The following is a 20720-nucleotide window of genomic DNA, read 5'->3' on the forward strand; positions in this document are numbered from 1 at the left end:
GCATCCCGCGGCTTTCAGTTTCCTGCCCAATGTCGCCTCACGTGGCAACGATTTCTGCCATCGAATTCGATCAAAGAACACTCTGTTCTGTAAATGACCAAGCCGTGTGCAACGAATAGACCCTGACCACGTCAAATTTTGCACGCGACGCAAGACCACGCAAAACGAACGTCAACGTAAGTAGCTCGTTATCCTGGAAGTGAGGGTCACGCATGTAGACCGCACAAGTAATTAAGGAGAACAGACCACCGCGAAGAGGCAGATGCACAAGCGGGGGGAAAAAAATCCAAACACAACTAAAGATCAGGCAAGAAAAAAAAAAAAAGGGGGGGGGGGGGGGGGGGCGAAGCAGAATATCTGCGTAGCGTCAAGAACTTAACTTAAAGGGGTAAAGACCTATTTCTTGCATCGTGTTTTCTTGCTTATAGAATTGTGCTAAAGTTATCACTAAGGCGAAATAGCCTGTTCGCCGTAAGTAACTGCGGACTGAATTTTTACAGCGAAGGCACTCCCACGATCGTCAGAGCCGAGCAAAAATCTTACTTATGCCTCGCTGGTTGCCATTATAGCAACTTTGATGCTAGCCATTGTCGAGCCACCAGAGAGTGGGACGATAGCATGCACACGTGTCGTCGTCCTTTTCTGTTTCTGACCTCTGTCTGCGTGTCTAAGCGCTGTCAAGCTCAATTGATCAGCCCGACAGTATGCCCTATCCATGCACAACAGATACCCTTGCGGCAGGGCGCCTCCCACCTACCACCTCTGTCGAGCCATTTCTTTGTATATGGCATCACTGACGGACCACAACGTGGCGCTAGACTTCCAGTTTCCTATCGAAATTGTGACGCAATTGTTTTTCGCGCATCGTTCATGTGGTGCCCATTTAGCGTCCATCTGCAGTTTGCGATAGGCATTCAAACGGACGACATGTGTACGCCAGCCGTATGTCGTTCAATAGACTTGCACCAGCCTCTCGCTGCTAAAATACCCTAGCAAAACCAAGCCAAACCATGTGAAATAGTGCTTTCGCATGTCTTGATCGGTTTAAGCGGTGTTAAACCCAGGTATAGATGCTATAACGTCAGAGTAAAGTTAAGACAAGGCAAGAATAGAACGACGGCGGCAGCGGCGACCCGTGCTCTGCAGGGCCTGTGCATTCGGGTGTTACCTATTCACCACTGCACGATCGTGGCCCTGTCACCATACCGCTCCTCTACAGGCGGACAGGCCGCTCGCGCGCAGTGCGCTCTTACTGAGCGATCGCTTTTATTTATTTATTTTTGGCGTGGTGCAGGTTAAAATGAAAATACGCAGGGAGGCATGCAGTCCAGCATGAGGTCGAAGACCTGCACATAATCTATATCATTTATTCAGCTGTGATTTTAGTATGATCTGCGGGCAGGAATATGGCGAAGTGAAATTTGTTCTCGCTGACGACATGCACTGAACTAGCGGGACGCACGGATCACCCTGTGGTCATTTCTCCCGCAGTTCAAAGCCGCTCGTAAGAGCCTCACAAAATAATGGGCGCGCCGTAAGGCATCCTAGCAGCGTCGACCGCTGTTATTTTTTGCGAAGCAGCAGAAAAGAGGTCAAGAACTCCCGCGCAAAGTTACGGCCAATTTCCTCGAAAGAACAGTGGGCATGGCGGAATTCAAAACTGTAAAGACTCGAGACCGCAACTTCAGCCCCGAGCCCGTGCAGTGCAGCCTCGTCGTTGCCACTTTCGGTGACCCTAGCTAACAGCCCCCACTGCTAACATCTAATGAAAAAGCCACATGGCAGCAAAAAAAAAAAAAAAAAGACGGTTTTTCCCGCAAATCTGAAGTGGCTCCAGTTGACCCTATAGCAGCAAGCTGCTACCTGACTATGCGTACGATCAGGAAAAAAAAAAATTAGGAAGTGCGATTATTACACTGCAATATAAGTCAGCAGTTAATAATAATAATAATAATAATAATAATAAGAAGAAGAAGAAGAACAAGAAAAAAAATAATAATCAACTGTCCACTGATCGCCGTTTGAGTGCGTTTTACACATGTATAAACAAGATACATCGCTCACTTAATGGAAAACTGTTCAAATGCCTTAAATTGAATATACAGATGAGCTAAAGAAACGCTTTTCACATCTGCTTAAAGAACTGTAGAACCGACACTGCTCGTGGCGTTTAACTGCAATAGTATCTCCAGATAGTAGTGTCAGCGCACCTATCATCATCATCAGCCTGACTATACCCACTGCAGGGCGAAGGCCCCTCCCATATTTCTCCACTTAACCCGGTTCTGTGCTAGCTGCATCCACTTGACCCCTGCGAACTTATTAACCCCATCCGCCCACCTAACTTTCTGCCGCCCCCTGCTACGCTTTCCTTCCCTTGGAATCCAGTTTGTTACCCTAAGCGACCATCGGTTATCCGCTCTTCGCACTACATGTCCTGCCCATGCCCATTTATTCTTCTTAATTTCCACTAGAATGTCGGTAACCTGAGTTATTTCTCTGACCCACTCTGCACGCTTCCTATCTCTTAATATTACCCCTACCATCTTTCGTTCCATAGCCCTCTGGGTTGTCAACTTAAGTAGAACTCTCTTGGTTAGTCTCCACGTTTCAGCCCCACAGGTGAGTACAGGTAAGATGCAACTGTTATATACTTTCCTCTTTAGCGATACCGGTAAGCTGATAGTCATAATCTGTAAGTGCTTGCCAAATGCGCTCCATCCCAATCTTATTCTTCTTGTTATTTCCTTTTCATGGTCCGGATCTGCGGTTACTACCTGTCCTAAGTAGACATATTCGCCTACTAATTCCAGTACTTCGCTACCTAATGTAAACTGCTGTTCCTTTCCGAGGCTGTCGAACGTTACCTTAGTCTTCTGCATATTGATTTGCAAGCCTACCTTTCTACTTTTCCTGTCTAGGTCACCAATCATTATTTGCAGTTCATCCCCCGAGTTGCTTAGAAAGCGTAGCGCACCTATAACCTTCAGCAATTCGATATGAAATTCATCGTTAATATTATTCCTGGCTATCAATACGGCATAGTGTTCACAAAAATTGGGGCCTATATAATAACAAACGAGAGGATTCCATATACATCTTGCACCTGCTATACTTCACTCCTTGCCTCTGCGCGCTTACTTAAGGTCACTCTCAGCGCTTGTTATTCCGGCTTAAGCCATCAATGGCGGTTCGCCTACAATCACTGCTTGATATGAGGGGTCGGCATAGGGAATAATCGTCCCTTCCTAGCAGTTTAAAAACCGTACATGCCTCTTACCCTCATCTTTCAAGAGCATCTTGGACTTTGGGGAAGGCGAAAGTGCTCCCCTACACAACCGAGAAGCAAACCTCGCAGACAGTTTACTTTTTGCAAAGGCGGTATACGGTCCTAAAAAAAAGCTCTGGGTGCGTCACCACAATAACAACAGCCGGACGTGTGCGAGGCCAGAATGAGTCAAGTGGCATCGCGCGCATTCCGCGCGCGTTTCGACCCAAAACATGTAAACAACGGGGCAGTAGAGCACGGGTCCACAAAAGCTACTCCCACGTCAAGGCCCGGGCTATAAACTGCTGCGAAGCCCCCGTGTTTTGTTCCGCATCCGTTTCGGCCGAATAGCGAAGCCGCCCACGCGGCTTCTCTGCGGCCGAAAACATGCGCCCCACTGACGCAAGCCAGTGCGAGCGAGAGGCCGCAGAGCTCGCATCGATGTTCGCGCTGAGACGAGGAAGAGGGAGCAGATGCGCTCCACCTTCGCCTTGCTCCGCACCGTATACGTTCTCTAAGCGAACGCTGCGCCACTGGGAGATGACAGGACCGAATCCTCGCTGCTTCTGTCCAAGACATGCTGATTATTGCTGGGTAATCCCGCCGCGATTGCTTCAGAAGCTAGGGCGAAAACGTGCGGGTGCTGAGCAAGAGGTCCTGGGACAGTTACCCTGGCACGGCGGTCGCATTTCAGTAAAAGCAAGGTGTAAAAGGCGCCCGCGCGCTGTGCGATGCATGTACACGTTTAAAAAAAAAAAAAAAGTGAAGGAGGAGGTCGGCTGGGGGGGGGCACACACACACACTTAAGCACATCGCTAACGGCTCCCTTTAAGGATCCCCGTTCGCGTACACGCACTCTGCTGGTCGCTTAATCACTTAATGAAGCATATAAACACCAAATTTTCGCATTTTTCTTCTTCTAACAATACGTAAGAGATTACGGCACACGAATCATCACGCGCTGTAACTTATAACTGATCTTTTTTCCCCCAGTTTCGGTTTGGGTTTCAACGGTCGAGCAATGGGTATGGCGTCAAAGTTAAGCCTAGGCTACGTGATAGATGAAAAAAAAAAAAAAAGAAAGAAAGAAAACTGCGATATATTCGCAGCTTCTTCACTCGCTGTGATTACTGCTTTTAAAGCAGGCTGGGCTCTTCCACTAAGACCCAGGAAGACTACTCCCGACAATAAAGTTTTCTCTCTCTCTAAACGTTTTCTTTTTTTGCTCACTTGACCTAAAAACTTTGACGTCGAAGCCGTCGCTCGGCTGTTGATGCTGAAAAATAAACACTTGAACAAATCATATTATACATTATTTAGTTGTAAGTAAACAGATTGCAGAGATCAGTGTATAGTAACGCCTTGCGCATCATTACACAGAATGCAGCGCGCAGCCAAAAATTAATGAGCTTTTATTATCCCAAATACTCATTAGCATATAAGCCCATATTGAGCTACCACATTACGTAAAAGAAAACCCGACGTGGACATAAAGCTCCGCTTTAACCAAGCTGTAACATCGTAGCCTAATGAGCAGCCTTACTCGGTATCCCAGGATATATAATTGGTTTACAGGAAGGGAAAGGCGCAGTATCTGTCACACTTGCTTCTGTGGACACCTGAACAGAGTCGTAAGGGAAGGGAGGAAGGTGGGAGTGAAAGTGGATAGAGAGAAAGGGGTGCCGTAACTAATTTCGGCCACCTGGGGATCTTTAAGATGTGCTGACATCACACAGCATACAGACGCCTCTTCGTTTCGCCTCCATCGAAACGCAGCCGCCGCGGTCGGGTTCGAAACCGGGTACTCCGGCACAGTGGTCGGGCGTCTTACCACTGCACCACCCCGGCGGGGGATCCTAGGATCCCGGATTCGATTTCCCATCTCGCTATCCGATCAAAAATGAGCCGCCCGAGATGGTTCATCTGAGAACGAAAACTTAAAAACACGTTCGATTTGCTCAGCTAATCGAATAAGCGACTATTCGATTCGCTACTCGAACATTTCTAATCTTCGCATCACCTTGCTTCTTCCACTCCCTTCCCCCTACGCCGTGTCACGACTGAAGTGTCCACCGCGAGTTAACCAGTTTTAGGGCCTTTTCTTTCCTGAAAAAAACAATTTCCACCCCCCATAACTGTCTTGCCCTCCTTCCCAGCGGGGGTCGAAGTTGGCCCGGAGACCTTTACAGGCGTGCAGTGCTACTGTGCCAAACACACGGGCATATTTTGCACATCGAATCCTCCGTTGAAGTGGCGGCGCTGACTTCGCGCGGCAGCCGGTCGTCTCCGTTCGGAGTCCGTAACACATTCGAGACGAGCAGGGGTGAGGGGCAGCGGGCAGACTTCGGGCAAATCCTCCGGAAGTCCGTCCGACCGGGTCCGCTTTGTCGGACACAACGACATGATGTGATCGCACGCCGTTATCGGGGGTATATATAGCCGGAGGAGCGCCCCCCCCTCCCCCCCCCCCCCCCCCCCTTCCGTGCACACTACGCTTACGGCCAATGTGCCGGCTGTCTTCGCCCACCAAGACGCGCCTTCTTTCCTTCCACTCTTCAAGAGCCGCAGAAAGGAGGGAAACCTAAACTACAGACAACCTCCCAAGATGATAACTTTCTCGTACACAAAAAGGCGCCAGAGAGAGGAAGAAACAAAGTACGGGAATAAAAATATTAGGAGCAAGAGAAAGGCAAGAAAAAGAAGACCACCCATTTTCCGTCGCGTCAACAGTTTTCTTTCTTTCTTTTTTTTCCTTTTTTTTTTTTTTTTTCGTTTAGCGGGCAACACACAGTGCAGAGCTATGCGACGCGTGTGTGTGGTTCCGAACGGCCTGTCGCCCTCTCTGCGGGCACGTTTATTTTCGACCGGCTTTTTATTTCACGGTCAGGGACAGCAGCGGCGACGCCCTCAATTTCGACCGCTCGATCGTTGTGCTCATTCGAGAGGCCCAGGCGTACGGGATGGATGGACCGTTGTTCACGATCACGTAATGGCACGGGGGAAAACAGGGAGAGGCGGAGGACGACGGGAGGGAGGGGAGGCCTCAAAAGGACGGCCAAATAATGGCCGGTTTAAAAAATTCGAGGAAAAAAAAAAAAAGAAGAACAGCGGCGAGCGCGTATAGATTGAAGAGATGGTAGAAAAGCTGTGACAGCTTGGATGCTATTGAAATTGGGAGAAAATTCGTTTGCTGCACCCTGTGCGATATGCATACGCCCGACATCGTATTCGGTTTCCCGCCTTACTCCCCCCTCCTCCTCTTTTCCATTCATTTCTTAACCTTTGGTTTGTTTGGCAACGTTCACGGTCAGTTTGCGTATCTGTAGGCCCATTGTCGCTATCTAAAAAAACTTCAGAGTTCATTATTGCCTCTTCCTCCTCCTCCTCCTCCTCCCCCCCCCCCCCCCCCCCCCCCCCCCCGCCCTAGCGCCGTTCCTTTGCATTCGACAACGGTGCTTGAGCCAGGAAAGCAGTAGGGCATCAGTAGTTTGTATGTATCGCGACATTTTGCTTGTTCGCAGCTTTCTCGGCTGTATCCTTGCCTCGAATGCGGCTTATCTTGTAACGTAAACGGTTTTCAGGTAATTTGCTTTTCAGGAGGACTTTCTAAGCATCGTAACAAAACAAAGAAAAAAGTCATACCACTGCTCACCAAGCTGCAGTAAATTAGTACTTCGGAACGGTGAAGCAGATTATTGAAGTTCATCGGCACCGAATAGAAAAGCAATAGGAACCCAGAGGGAACAGAATACACACTTAAAAATAATCCTGAAAACATGACCACACCCGCAGCTGCGACGTAGTTTGCCACGGCGTTCTGCTACTGATGCACGAATTCGCGTGTTCGACTCCCACCCGTTACAGAACGTTCAGATGGTCGAGATTAATCCGATTTCTTTTAATTGACCAACTACTGCGTTTCCCACGCAGTACAGCACAAAACTGTCACGGCCTTAAGCTGGGAGAAAGAGGACAAAGTGCTGTACTGACGTGTGGTAGGCGAGGAAGGCGAAGTGCGTCGAACGCTGGCCTCGCACTATTTAGGCTCCTTGGCTGTCTCTCCCTGCCTATATCCTTAATCCTCTTTTGTAAATACATTTCTTCCCGTTACATTATTAAGTATGAGCATATCGCATTATCTCAAGTCAAGTTTCACTTTCCAGTAATAAGGCCAGAAAATGCAGCACAATCCGCCTTTTTCACAAAATGTGGCGCCCTCTGGGAGTGGTTGAAAATTCGTCTGCTACTGGCTGAAAACGTCTTTAAGAGATGCAGCCGCCAGCGAAATGACGGTGTGTGTTCTTGACAGCTACAGCCATCTATCGCATACGCCTGTCATTAACTATACATGGCCTCCGAGATCAGCTACAGCTGCGCCGATTGCGGAGGTTAAGAGCTGCGCATGCGCAGAGGGGCCTTGTGAAAAAGGCGGATTAGACCAGAGGCCTAGCATATTGCAACCAGCGCACTGCACGAGAGCGTTCCCAAGAATACGCACGAGAACGTACAAGAGGATGCCACAGAGCCCGAAGACGCGTCGATATGTTACTTCGGCTTTTAGTTAGCCCTTGCCCTCTTTGCGTATTTCTCCTCGTCGGTTAATCAGGCGGCCACTGCAACCTCTTTCAGGAGACAACACAACGTTCGTAAATTGCCAAAAATATTGAAACGGGGAAGAGTGTTTGCCCAGAGCTAACAACGCAAATGAAAAAAAGATACTGTGGGCACTGGGAAGCCCTCTCGAAAATTCGCAGCACGGATGGCCTGAACGAACCAAATATAACAGAGGGTGGAGAAAAAATGCAGAATGCTAAATGGCACCGAACAAAACTAGAGGAAATCCTCAGGAACAGGCAAGTTCGTTTATGGAGATAATTTACACATTCTACACAGTGCAATCACGCATACGCTAATAGATACATGTATATCATCGCAAACGTCCCGGTAGTATGAGCAGCTACTAAACCAGCGAGTTCATTTCTGTACAAAAAAAAAAAAAAAGAATGTTAAGGCCTCTGAAATTACACACGTACCAGTGGTACAAACTGCAATTAGTATATTCTGATTACTTCGGAACATTTGCTGCGAGCTTTGACCTCCATCGCTGTACTCGCACAAAGTGCGAATGCATTCGATGGGAGAGATAATAAAGCAGGAATACTTGTGTGCCAAGAAGGCTGTCCCTGAAGTCAATTTTTGCGAACACCTAGCTGAACCGAGGCTGAGTATCCCCCTGAATGACCAGGAATCCCCAGAGATCAGGCAAAGGTCACGGCTCCGTTCATGTCACGCCTCCGCTACTCAAGACAACACGCTCGGGTGAGGATCCGCAACCGCGATGGGACCCGCCTTCGGCGCACACCGACGGATGGGAGGAACACATGTGATTTGACACTCACTGATTCTCTGCCACTTGGCCACCCAGCTGTCCTCGGGGTTCATCAGGGCGATCATCCTGAAAGACAGGAAAAAAAAGAAAAAAAAAGGAAAACGTCAGTTAGAACAGTTTGCTCACGCAATGCGAAGCCCTGCATTCGCGCTCGGAATTCATTAATCGCCTCACTTCGTAGGTTTCGCTCGCGTCGGTTACCGCGGAATTTGCTTATGTCAGTTATGCTTATGTATGTATTCAGTAAAATTGGAAAGAAAAAAAATCAAGACTTCTGAAACTGTGCCCATTTAATGTACGCCCACTAAGCAGTTAAGACCTCGAACAGCCGGCAGTTTACAGAAGACGTCAGTCGTCTGGCGCGCGCTGTTATAACTCGGTTACAGTGAAAACACTGTGACGAGCACAAGGCGGGCCTATTGCCTTCAACGTCAACGACGTCGCAGCTTGAACGCTCTCAGTCCACAACATTTGCCCCGCCGCTGTGGTTCAGTAGTTAGAGCGAGCGGCGACTGAGCCGGCCGCGCGGCGGCCGCGTTTCAATGGAGGCGAAATGCAAGGCGCCCGTGTGCGATGTCAGTGCACGTCAAAGAACCCCGGATAGCCGAAATTATCCACAGCCCTCATAGCATCTCTCATAGCTTGAGTCGCTTTGGGACATTAAACCAAACCGAGACCCCTACATTTGTCGTTACTCTCCCCACCGCCTTCTGCAGTCTACCCAAAACTGCAGCGAATGAAAATCGGATGGAGGGTGGACTCAGGAGCAGCAGCCACCGTATAAAACTGTTGCCAAATGGTTATAGCTATGTTCGGTTATCGAGGACAAGGCATCGACATCGGACAGCGACGGTCTCGTTTCGATGGGAAGAAATGCAAGAGGCTGAGTGATATGCCAGTGTGCAGGTCATCCGAAGGCAGTCAAAATAAATCCGGTGCCCTACATTATGGCGCCTCTGAGAGGCACGTCCTTCCTCTCCGCACAGACTTTCAATTTACAAAAGTGCGCAGTACGAGGGCAGTCTAAGCCGCGTTCCTCTTTTCTCGCAGAGTGAGGTCTGGAACAAGGCAGCCCCTGCACGCTGAGGCCATTCCCAACATCCGACCAACAGCAGCCAGGTGCCGACCAGCGAGTCATGAATCGTTCTCACGCGCGGACGGTAAAGTGGTTTCGGCATTAGAGATTTATCTTACCGTGATCCGCCACCGTGACCCTCTACCACGCGTGGGCGGGGCGCACAAGCTGATTGATCCCGACGCAGCAGGTCTATGTGCCGACATCTAGTATGTGGCGCCATCTATCGGCGTCAAGGGGATCTGGGCATGCGCAATAAAACGCGCGGTGGCAAATCACGGTAGCGGATCACGGTAAGCTAAATCTCTCTATTGTGGAAGGCTGCGTCTTTCACAATACCGAACTGCTTTTTTGAGACTTAGGTACGAACCTCATGTGGTCGAACAGCCCACTCAGTATCGGTAACCATATGCATAGATCGTTTTTCGTTGTTAAGAGGGAGGATTCTTTTTTTTTTTTTTTGTGCAGACTGCTGGCTTATACTGGAGTCGCGACTAACAGCATTTTCTCGATGACTCAGGACAATCTAGACAAAGGTCTATATATTAAAATACTCAAGAAGTCTAGACGACTACACACTTGATGCTGTGTGCTTGATATTCATAGGCCAGCAGCCTACATAGAAAATTTTCAAATTAATCTAGCCGATAATGCAAGTGAATGATGGAGGGTTGAAACTCGGGCTATAGTCGGTCTAGATTATTAATTGCGATTGTTCTAATGTAGCACACACAAAACAAAACACAGGGGGAAGACAGTATACAAGCGCTGACACTGTCAATGAAAACACAGCTTCTTTTTGCTTCTCCTTCCCAAGTCAATAATCACGGGTTTTATCTTTTTTCTTGTTCTTCTTAACGCGATAAATAGCGGCAAAAACGGAAAAGTTAAGAACTACGAGAATTAAGTCGTCAGTTCTTTCTTTAAGAGCACAAATGAAGCCGAGCTAACACACTTCTGCCCCCTCATACGAATTAAAAATTATGGTGATAATGAAGCGCTTTGCAGGCGGGCGCCGAACAACCTCGCGCATTCAATCGTCGCCGCTCTCGAGATAGCGTAATGAGTAATCTAGTACACCAGCTGTTTTCGCGGACTTGGAGACACTAACTGGTCGGCGCCCAGCTACATAAAGGATGTACGGAGGATGTCTGCCTTGGGATCAATAACAATGCCGACATGATGCGGACTTCTTCACCATTCTAAAGCAGGGGTTCATTTAGCCACATCAATTATTTTGAGCGAAAAAAGCACTTTCGAGTCTAAATAGAGAGGAACAGGCACACAGGTACACCCGTAATGGCTAAATATGCGCAACCGCATTCTTGGCTACACTCGCCGCACTGCTTTCTTGGTATTTCGACAGTACTTGCCCACTGAGGCGGCAAAAAAAAAGTGCTCCACGAGAAATCTCGTAAATACGACATCCATGCCAGAGCGAACGAACGAATCTGAAAGTGGTACCACCACGGGTACTTCGCCTTTAGGCAATTTTCTAGGTCATAAAAGTGCTGTTTTTCGTTAAGAATCCAATGTTTGCTATCACACGGTGCTAACCAACCAGTCCAGCCTGACTTAGTAGTCCTCTTTAGTGTCTGTTTATATTTGAAGTGGAACAGCAGTCCTACAAACTATGTTCTGGTTGTGGCAATGAGAGCACTATATTTGTGCTCTATGCAGTACTGACATCTTCCTGCAACGGAGAGTAGGTCTTCCTGCATTCCTATCTTTTTTTTTTTAACAAAATAATCTGCAATTTCAACTGTGGCCACAAAAGAGCCAACTGACCTATTACTGCCATACAACAGCTTATGGCATGCGACAATGTCCCACTGCGCCCTCTACTTCTTTGTCCAACTCATACCAACTGCCCTGCATGCAAAACAGTGTCATATCCTGCCAACACACCCGCTGCTACGCCCAAAATTTGAGCGACCTAATGCACATAAATAGAACCTATTCTACATTCTAGAGTACTGCTTAGATCAGTGTAGCTTGAATGTAGGAACAATGAAAGGTTCGTTTACAAAAGGAGCAAACAGCCATGGTCAGCAAAGAAAGCACAGGGATATTTTTTTTTATGTTGATGAATGTAAAATAATAATGCGATTGTGGAGATGATCGATTAGAAAAGAGAAGAAAAAACCACCACATGCAGCCAATATGCCACATGGATCCCTTATGGAACCACATGGATTTCACCGGATCCATAGCAAAGGATGTGGAACGCCCTGTGTTACAGCAAGTGTCATGTGGAATGTGACCCAACGCGGAGAGTAGGAGCTGTGTGATAACCCTCATACACTACCTATGACATCAAGGCTGTCAGATTCAACAAGGTCCTTGTTAGGCTAAACAGATGCTTCTGATTGCATCAAGTTGTTTTTTCTTTTCCTCTCTCATCAATTATCTCCATTATTACATAATTATTTAACCCTGATCGACACAAATAATATCACCTATGCTTTCCCTGGCGCCAGTGGATGCTAGCTTCGTTTGTATAACGGTCATGACGAGCACTTAATTTTCAGTGCCAAAGTCAACAATGTTTTTTTTTTAGAACTTTCACACCCCAATCCTTTCGGTCATTTGGGACAGGGCTACCAGTATCCTAGTACCACCTCCTGAGCCGTTTGCAAACTTGTTCAGGCTACTCACGGACAAATGAATTTTACCATCTCACTCCACCCACTATTTCATAACTCCCAGACCTCCTTTAATTGTTAATTATACCGCTGTCACACGGGCACTTCGGATCGCGATCGGTAATAATCGTGATTGAAGTTTCAAGCGCTGTCGGGATGGATCGTGCTAGACGTACCCACTTAATTCCGACCAACAAGTTAGATTGCTACATGAGAGATGGCGCTGCGCGCGATGAACATTGTGATTTGTAACATATATAAAAACACAAGCTTAATTAAAACTTTGCTCTTTTTCTGACCGCAGCTTCCATGGACAAGTAGCAGTTGTCATCCATCGCACACGCAAGCAGAGCACCAAGCGACTAGCACAAGCAGAAACTGGCAAGCAAGGTCGAGCCTGCACGTGTTTTTACCACTGCCAAACCCCGCACGTGGTGTCGACAGTTTGAGCACAGCTTTGCAGTTCAAATCAAATAAATTTGAAGACAAAGTATTAGTTTTTAAACTGTGTTTTATAATAAATATTTTTAATAACCTTTACCTTTACTTGGAATATTTGATAATATCTGCGAACAAGGGTGGCAACGACAGCTCGACCATGGTCGAGACGGAAGAGCAGGCATGTGGGCGATCGTGTTTGAATTCACAGTGTAGCAATGCCGGATCCGCATCAAGTGCAATTTTGATCGCCTTGATCCTGATCAGAAGTGCCCATGTGACATGGGTATTAGTTGTACTCTCTCAAGCAGCCTAAGAAGACTTGGATTTGTGAGCACTCAAGAGTAGATAGATAGACACAGCCTCCTTTTCATCAAGTTTCTTCAGACAGACACATGTAGGTTGGTTAGGAAAAGGTATGAAGAAATGGCTGTAAGACATTAAACAAATGTGCAATTGTACAACCTAGTTCTTTTCACAGAGGCTGTGCTTATGGATGTGAGGTAAATAAGCTCAACAGCAATTGGTGAAGCCAGAATAGCAGCTCAGTTCATCCTTGCTGACTTCACACGATAATTCGTATGCACCTGGAAGATATGATCTGAACAATGCGCTTTTTTCCAGGTCTATATTTAGAGGATGGAATAGGGTACGAATAGAATTTTGGTCATTTTTGCTTAGTGATTTATATCCCCTATGCTTGATTTCAGTAGTGTTGAAATAAAGAAAACTGAATTTACGATGTGCCACATTTAGGAGAATGCTATACTACAGAGGCTATACTGTGCTCTACTAGTATAATTTTGTGGCTGCCTATTCCTGCATACAAACACACTTTTCTTTTCCACCCACTATAACACCCCTTTATGCTGCTGCAGTCACTATAAAGGTAGACAGGTAAATAGAGACAATATAGCAGCCATTTCTTATTTGCACCTCTAGCAAGGATGAGAAAATTAGGTGGCCGCTAAAACAAGCAGGGCATCACCTCATGTGCCATACGGCACCTGTTTAAAAGAGCTAACTGCAAAGTCAGACAGTGCGCTGTACCATCAACTGCCACTTAAAAGTGTCACCTACAATTTCAAAACAGAGTGCAATGCTACAAAAATGATGCATGTGATAAAAAGTATACTAGTCACTTCTGGAGCTAAGCAACAATGCAAGCTATAACAAAAGAGAATTCTTGCTCTTGTCTTTTTCATCTAGATGTTCAAAAAATAACAGGACAATAAAAAAATCAATGGAGCCAACTTGATTCACTGTCACCAAGCATGCATGTATGCAGATGATGCAACTAGGATCCTATCCCCTGCTCCTCACCAACAAAGAAATAAATTGTTCAGCTCATTATCAGAAAAAAAAAAAAAACTGTGCTACAATCAATAGCAATCTTTATGAAATGCAGACATCTATATGCATGGTAAAAACATTATGCAAAAGGAATGACAGCAACAACCCAGAAGCACTACACTAATTTTATTTTTATTTTTTTTGCCCCGCCAGGGTGGTGCAGTGGATAGGGCGCTCGAATACTGTGCCCAAAGATGCGAGATCGAATTCCGGCCTTTATGGCTGCTTTTCGATGTGGAAGCGAAAAGCAAGGCGCCTGTGTGCTGTGCGATGTCAATGCCCATTAAAGAACCCCCGGCGGTTGAAATTTCCGGAGTCCTCCACTACAATGTCTCTCATAGCCTGAGTAGCTATGGGACATTAAACACCACAAAATCAAATCAAAATTAATTTTATCTTTTGAATTGGGAAAAGCACTCCAGTATCTCACCAGGGCTGCAGTAGCATACTATGTGATCAATATGTACAGATACATGGTGAGAAAGGAAATTTAGTGTTTAAAACTGCATGAATAGGTAACATGGGCCAGCTATAAATTGCAGCCATCCAGGTGACAAAACAAAAAGAAAAATCATTGTGTGAAACTGTGAATGCACAGAAGCACAAGCTAGTGCTATGAAAGAGATTTGGTTCTCTGATCTAACCTGATATACATCAGCATTTGATTTACGTGTTCCCATCATATATCTCGTCAAATATCTTTCGCTACATCCTTCAACACTGGTCTGTCTATCTTCCTATAACTAAAATGTCATACAGTTGTGCATTACATATCCAGGCGAATACGTGGTCATAGTAAAAGAGCCATAGCTGCTATGCACTTCCTTTCTAAAAGATAGCAAAATGCTACACTGAACAGCCCGCCGAAAGGGAAAATATAAAAACCGATATGAAAAATAAGCAAATTTTTACCAGTAGTCCCCATGTCTACTTATTTTCTGCCGACTGTCTTTCCAACTTAAATAAGTAAAAATAATATTTCTCCCGCCGGGGTGGCGCAGTGGTTACGGCGCACGACTACTGTTCCCAAGGACGCGGGATCGTATCCCGGCCTCGGCGGCAGCTTTTCGATGGAGGCGAAAAGCAAGGCGCCCGTGTGCTGTGCGATGTCAGTGCACGTTAAAGAACCCCAGGTGGTCGAAATTTTCGGAGTCCTCCATTACGGCGTCTCTCATAGCCTGAGTCGCTTTGGGACGTTAAACCCCACAAACCAACCAACCAAACCAATATTTCTTTTTGGTGGTCCTGCTACAAACGGTACCACTTTCATAATGCACAAATATGTCTTATATTTTACCCCGCGTTTGTATTTTGGTGTGCAGCAAATAATTTCGCACTGTTTTACAACAATCCCTTACCGCATTCAATTTTTCCTTGCGGCATTAAGCACGGCGCACCAATGAAAGAAGGCGAACACGTTGCGCTGTGTAATGACATCGCTTGCACATGCGACGTGAAAGAATATAGCACAGCGCACAAAAGAGGAATATCGCAAGGTTCTTCAAAACAGCATAACACGCAGCGCCAACGAAATGAAATTGCTTCTACTTACCCGTCAAAGTTGGAGCTCGTGCAGTCATACACCATATCCCTGTTGTTCTTCATATGCAGATATTCATCACAGTTGTCGCATCCATCGAACTCAAACTGCTCGAATGTCTAAAGAAGAGAAAATAGATAAGGGAAAAGATTTTTACTGTACGAAATTGGTATGCGTACCCTAAGGCCGCCATTGAAGTTTTAGTGGTTTTATGGCTTCAAATTTTTTACGCAAGCGTACGGCAAGCTGGGCCAGCGTAATTTTGTTTAGAGCTAACGCGCAAGCACCAACAGACAGTAAATAGCCTTAAACAGTCACAGAGATGGCCCAATAACATCGATCATTGCTGCATGATGGCTCGTCCGCCACTAGGAAAATAAAAGATTTCGAATTTAGCACTAAGAGGTCGCCAACACAACGCACGTGAACTTTTTTTGTGATAGCGTTATACTCAATAAACGATAGCAGAACAAGATTACCTTGATCATAGAACACAAAAGACATGCTCTGAGATTTCGCAGATCTTTCGGGATGCTTTCCAAGGAGGCCGCCATATTTACGTTCGACGCTACAGCAGGCTCGCAGTCAGACAGTTGATGAAAGTCGGAAGACAGCCACGAAGCCACGATGAGTGTGAACAAGTGTCGCCATCTGACCCCTAATGCGAAAACTAAAAAGTTTCTCTCGCGCCTCTCGCGCGCCACGACCACTTCAAGTTGTTGGAGCGCTTGGAGCAGCAGTGGCTGAGAATGAGAGAAATGAGTTAATGCGTTTACGTGGGCGTGACGCTGTAGAGGACCGTAATGTTCATTGCGCGTCTCCATGAAACTGAGTCTCGATTGATAGCTGCTGAGGTGCGAGGAGAAATGCCAAGTGTTTTACGTCACCGACGCAAGGGAAACAAAGTTGCGGAGCGGCGCCTGAGTTCAGCAGAATCCCAGCTGTGCCTATCCGCGTGCTTCACTGCTAAGTTTAGCTCCCGATAGAACTTGTCTTTCGGAAAAACGCTGGCCGGGACGCCAAGAAAAAGAACTATGCGACTCTGTTTATGCATCGGTGCTCGTCCGGCCGTCCAGAACGGCACTTGCTCCACTTGATCCATCAGTGCGTGGGTGCGTTTCGCTGTCTCGTGCGTGCACTGACGAAAGTGAGAGATGTCAGTGTCGGATTTTTGCATCACACGTGACGACACCGTCGACAGAGAGTGCATTGCTAACCTGGGAACGTGCATTTTAAACTCTGCTTTAGTGGTGACAGTATGCGTAGCCACGTTCCTTCTCTGCTCCGACCATTCACGCGGTGTGCGAAGAGCTCTCTTCGAAGAGCACAACTCGCGATGGATCCTCACCTTTGTCATAATCGTTGTCCACCTGTTCGAGTTGGCCGATGGCGTTTTAATCCTGCTCAGGCGCGAGCAGATGAAACGAAATGTTCACGCTGTGCTGTCCGCTGTTACATCAGTAGTGGCCGTCGTTCTGGCTATCTACTATTTCCACAAGGTCGAAAAATACAACAAGCTCAGAAGACTGTCTGTTCTGTTGTTCTTCTGGCCCTGTGTTGTTGCCCTGAAGATGTCGAAGCTAGTGATCCTGTACGGAAAAGGACTCTCCATCAAGCATGCCACTTTACAAGGAACTTGGCTTGGGCTCGTCTTTTACCTTACAATGTTCGTCGTTGAGCTGTTAACGTTCACGCATGGGGTAAGTGCTTAAGCTCGTCTAACGTGCAAGAAATTGACCATGAGTAAAATGGCAGTACATGCAATATGAATGTTTGTTGTGTGTCTGTCAGTTGGTGTAATTAGCTTTAACCTTGTATAATGTGAAAAAATATTGCACTCAATCTTTATATATGTAAGATGGTGAATTCATGTGATGGGTACATCTCCCAGTGTTTTTTCTTTAAACACTCTGTCTTCAGTTCCAGAATACTGCTCGACCCTAGTCTTGCTGATCTTAATTGCATAAGTGGACTTCTGCATATATCCTCATGGTGCAGCATTATGTAAAGCAGTGCAGTATTGCTAATGGTGGTGCTTGACAGTTCTGCATTTTACAGGCATACCACTGCAAGTCAGAGTTCAAGGAGGGCCCCAGAGATGTGTCCGACAATGACCAAGTCACGTATAAGTACAGTTCTGCATCACTGCTCTCCAAGTGCACATTCCACTGGCTTGTGCCTCTGCTACGGCTCGGCTACCGCCGTCCATTAGAGCTCGCCGACCTTGGCTCCCTGCCAGAAGTAAAGACGCATTCCCTTTTGTCATATGCTGTTCCTGGTTTGAGGCTATTGTTTACGCTTACTGAAGCGCACCTTGCTAATTTTAGTTTGACCATGGTCTTATTTTGACAGCGTTTAAAATATTTGGTTGCCAGTACTAAAAGGTGTGTTGAGAAACAAGGTGGTGCTGTGCATATGTTAATTTGATTTCGTGATAATTTCCCTTCTCCCAAGATGTCTCAGTCCTGTTAGATTACAGTAACTCGAGCTGAGGGTGTATGTTGTCTCCAGGTGATTGAAATCTTCTTTACCTGTTATCAATCTTTCTACCACATATAGAATTCATGTCATTTGGTTTGCAGTACCACTACCACAATGTCTATGCTAAAAGGTAACTTGTTCATCAGCCAGTGGCTGTCAGATGAACACAATACATTTTCAAAGAAAATATGTCCATTATGGGCATTCATTGACCAGATGAACTTCACTATTTGCCTTCTTCCTTCCTTATAACTTTATCCTTTTCACCAGCGAGAATTGTTGACAGAATAAGTGCATTAGAGAAGATTCATCAGTGTTATAGGTGGGCACCTAGACATAACTGCACTTAAATGATAAAATGTTTAAGGCTGCTTAAGTATAAGGGGAAGCTTTAAAATAATATTGTTATATTTATAGCTAGTCATTCAGGAGCGGTGATTTTGTTTGACACACTATTGAATTAAATTTGAAATAACTTGGCCTTCTGCTAATTGAAGCTCAATTTGTGGCCTTGATAAGCTTGAATGAATGTATATGACCTTGGCATGTACTGGGCTCTCATGCTGCTGTCTAATGCACTTGTGGTTTCTTCACTGAGCAGTATTTCTTTCCTTTTCAGAAACATACAAACGAAAACCAGTATAGACGGTTTAACGAAGTGTACTCAAAGGAAAAGGTAAAATATCATTGACTGGACGTTTTATTCATGCTGGTCACTACCAAGCTTCTTTCAAATCCCTTTAAAATTTATTTTAAGTAAAAACATAACATTGCTTTTAGTTAGCAGCAGGCCAGATGACGTTTTGTTCATTTTAAGTGGCTAATACACCTGTATGTTGTTTTCCAGAATGAGCTAAAAGAATATTTTTTTCATTTTAATCACCCCCACACCCTACTTAGGCCAAGGCTGAAGCAAAGGGCACGAGAGTATCACTGTGGTGCTGTTTCTTGAAAACCTACTGGCGGACCGCACTGGCAGGTGGTTTCATTAAAGTTTTAGGGGACGTAGTTGGCCTAGTGGGCCCAATTTCTATCAGCCTGATTCTTCAGTATGTGGATGATGTGACTACAGGCAGTGGCCCCACTGTGGTGAGTATGCATCTGTATAGAAGTATTTAAAAGGGGATGTGTTTGCCAAATTGCTCATAACAAGCTGTACTTTAAGGTCTTTTAATATAGTTTTATTAAGCTTCCCATTGTTTTTAAGCTGTACTGATGGGTACTCCTTTGTAAAATTTGGAGGATAATCTGCTTGTAACTACAAAGTTTCGATGATGCAATTCTCCCTACATATGTTCAGCTGTTTGTACCTCTGCCTATCAACACTCCCTTTAACTACATAAAATAAATGAAATGTTTGTTGCTAAAACAAGTAAACACAAAAAGCCTCGTGTCATCGTTATGGTTTTGCATTTCATGTGAACGTATGCTTTGTTGCAGAGTGCAGACTCGTATCCAACTACATATGAAGTCCTGGGGAATGGTTACATATTGTCTGTCGTCATCCTCTTAGCCACCTTCTTACAGAGTACATTTTCAAATAATTTCAACCACATGGCTATTATGGAAAGTGTGCACGTACGGTCTGCACTCCAGGCAAGTAAAGACTGGTTTGACCTTTGTCTTTAGAATATACGGCAGTCTAGAATGGTCCTGAGCAGCAAAGAGGTGGCGGAAGTAAGCAAGAAACTTTCTTTGCGTGAGGGAACTCAAAACAAAAGTGACATTAGTGGCAAGTGCTTTGTATCTGGCCACCAATATGACACCAATTCATATGTCGGACATATATCCTTCACCTCATTCCATGCAGCACATGCTGTCCGAAAGAATATCAATTGCCATAGTTAGCACTCTAATGTCTTTTGTAAACTTTCCTGCATGTAAACAATATAGAAAGATAACACGGCTACTGATGCAGTGCATATAAAAAAGCGAAACATAAAAAGTATGTAGACTATGGTTCTGACACTACTTCCATGCTGTCTAAATTGCATTTTACTTGCTTTAGAAATGACTGTGATTTAAAAGCTTCCTGTGAGATGATGTAACCATTGCAAAAAAGAACAGAACTAAACATTTTCCAAAATCAGTTGAAAACACTGTTATTTCTCTATTTTGTTTGCTCAGAAGATTTTTTTGGCTTCCTTGAGGCGTACACTCCAGGAGCCCATACCTGCTCTAATCTCTATGAACTGTTCTAGTGCCATGGTGGGTGAATGTAGAGGAAAATATGCTCTGCTCACAAACTATGCCTGATCAGTGCCCACTTATCTCTGAATAATGCCAGGAGCCACTTGCACAAGGCAGTTATTCTCTTATCACACATTCCATCTGAGCTGCTCTGGCATGTTTTGGCTGCATGGCACTCTTCTTCTGAGGCAGTTATGCTTGGCATCAGAAGTTGTATTTTGCTGCACTTTAGGCAAAATAGCCAGCTTTATGATAGCAGCAGAATAAAAAAAAAGATAGCATTCACTTTTTAGAGCATATGAAACCATGCTGAAATATTGCATGTGAAATAAAGGAGCTAA

At 45.6% G+C, this 20720-nt stretch overlaps 2 protein-coding genes across 3 annotated transcripts in view; one reads left to right on the plus strand and one right to left on the minus strand.

Moving 5' to 3' along the window:
* spt4 (Transcription elongation factor subunit spt4) overlaps positions 1-16346 on the minus strand; it is a 34720-nt gene extending 18374 nt beyond the window's left edge. The window contains exons 1-3 of the mRNA XM_084599085.1: positions 16188-16346; positions 15721-15827; positions 8668-8723 (exon numbers count right to left, since the gene is read on the minus strand). Of these exons, the coding sequence (XP_084455211.1) occupies positions 8668-8723; positions 15721-15827; positions 16188-16262 (238 nt within the window). The 5' untranslated portion in view covers positions 16263-16346. The remainder of the gene's footprint in view (positions 1-8667; positions 8724-15720; positions 15828-16187) is intronic.
* A 60-nt stretch (positions 16347-16406) lies between these two features.
* Positions 16407-20720, plus strand: part of LOC146197279 (ATP-binding cassette sub-family C member 9-like) — a 33374-nt gene continuing 29060 nt past the window's right edge. The window contains exons 1-5 of one of the 2 annotated variants that reach the window (XM_084599083.1): positions 16407-17408; positions 17752-17949; positions 18809-18865; positions 19090-19278; positions 19630-19785. In XM_084599083.1, coding sequence (XP_084455209.1) covers positions 16863-17408; positions 17752-17949; positions 18809-18865; positions 19090-19278; positions 19630-19785 — 1146 coding nt within the window. In that variant the 5' untranslated portion in view covers positions 16407-16862. The remainder of the gene's footprint in view (positions 17409-17751; positions 17950-18808; positions 18866-19089; positions 19279-19629; positions 19786-20720) is intronic. The other variant, XM_084599084.1, reaches the window with a different exon arrangement.

This window comes from Amblyomma maculatum, chromosome 3 (genome assembly GCF_055883805.1).
Source record: "Amblyomma maculatum isolate TAMU_Amacu chromosome 3, ASM5588380v1, whole genome shotgun sequence".
NCBI classification, from domain to species: domain Eukaryota; kingdom Metazoa; phylum Arthropoda; class Arachnida; order Ixodida; family Ixodidae; genus Amblyomma; species Amblyomma maculatum.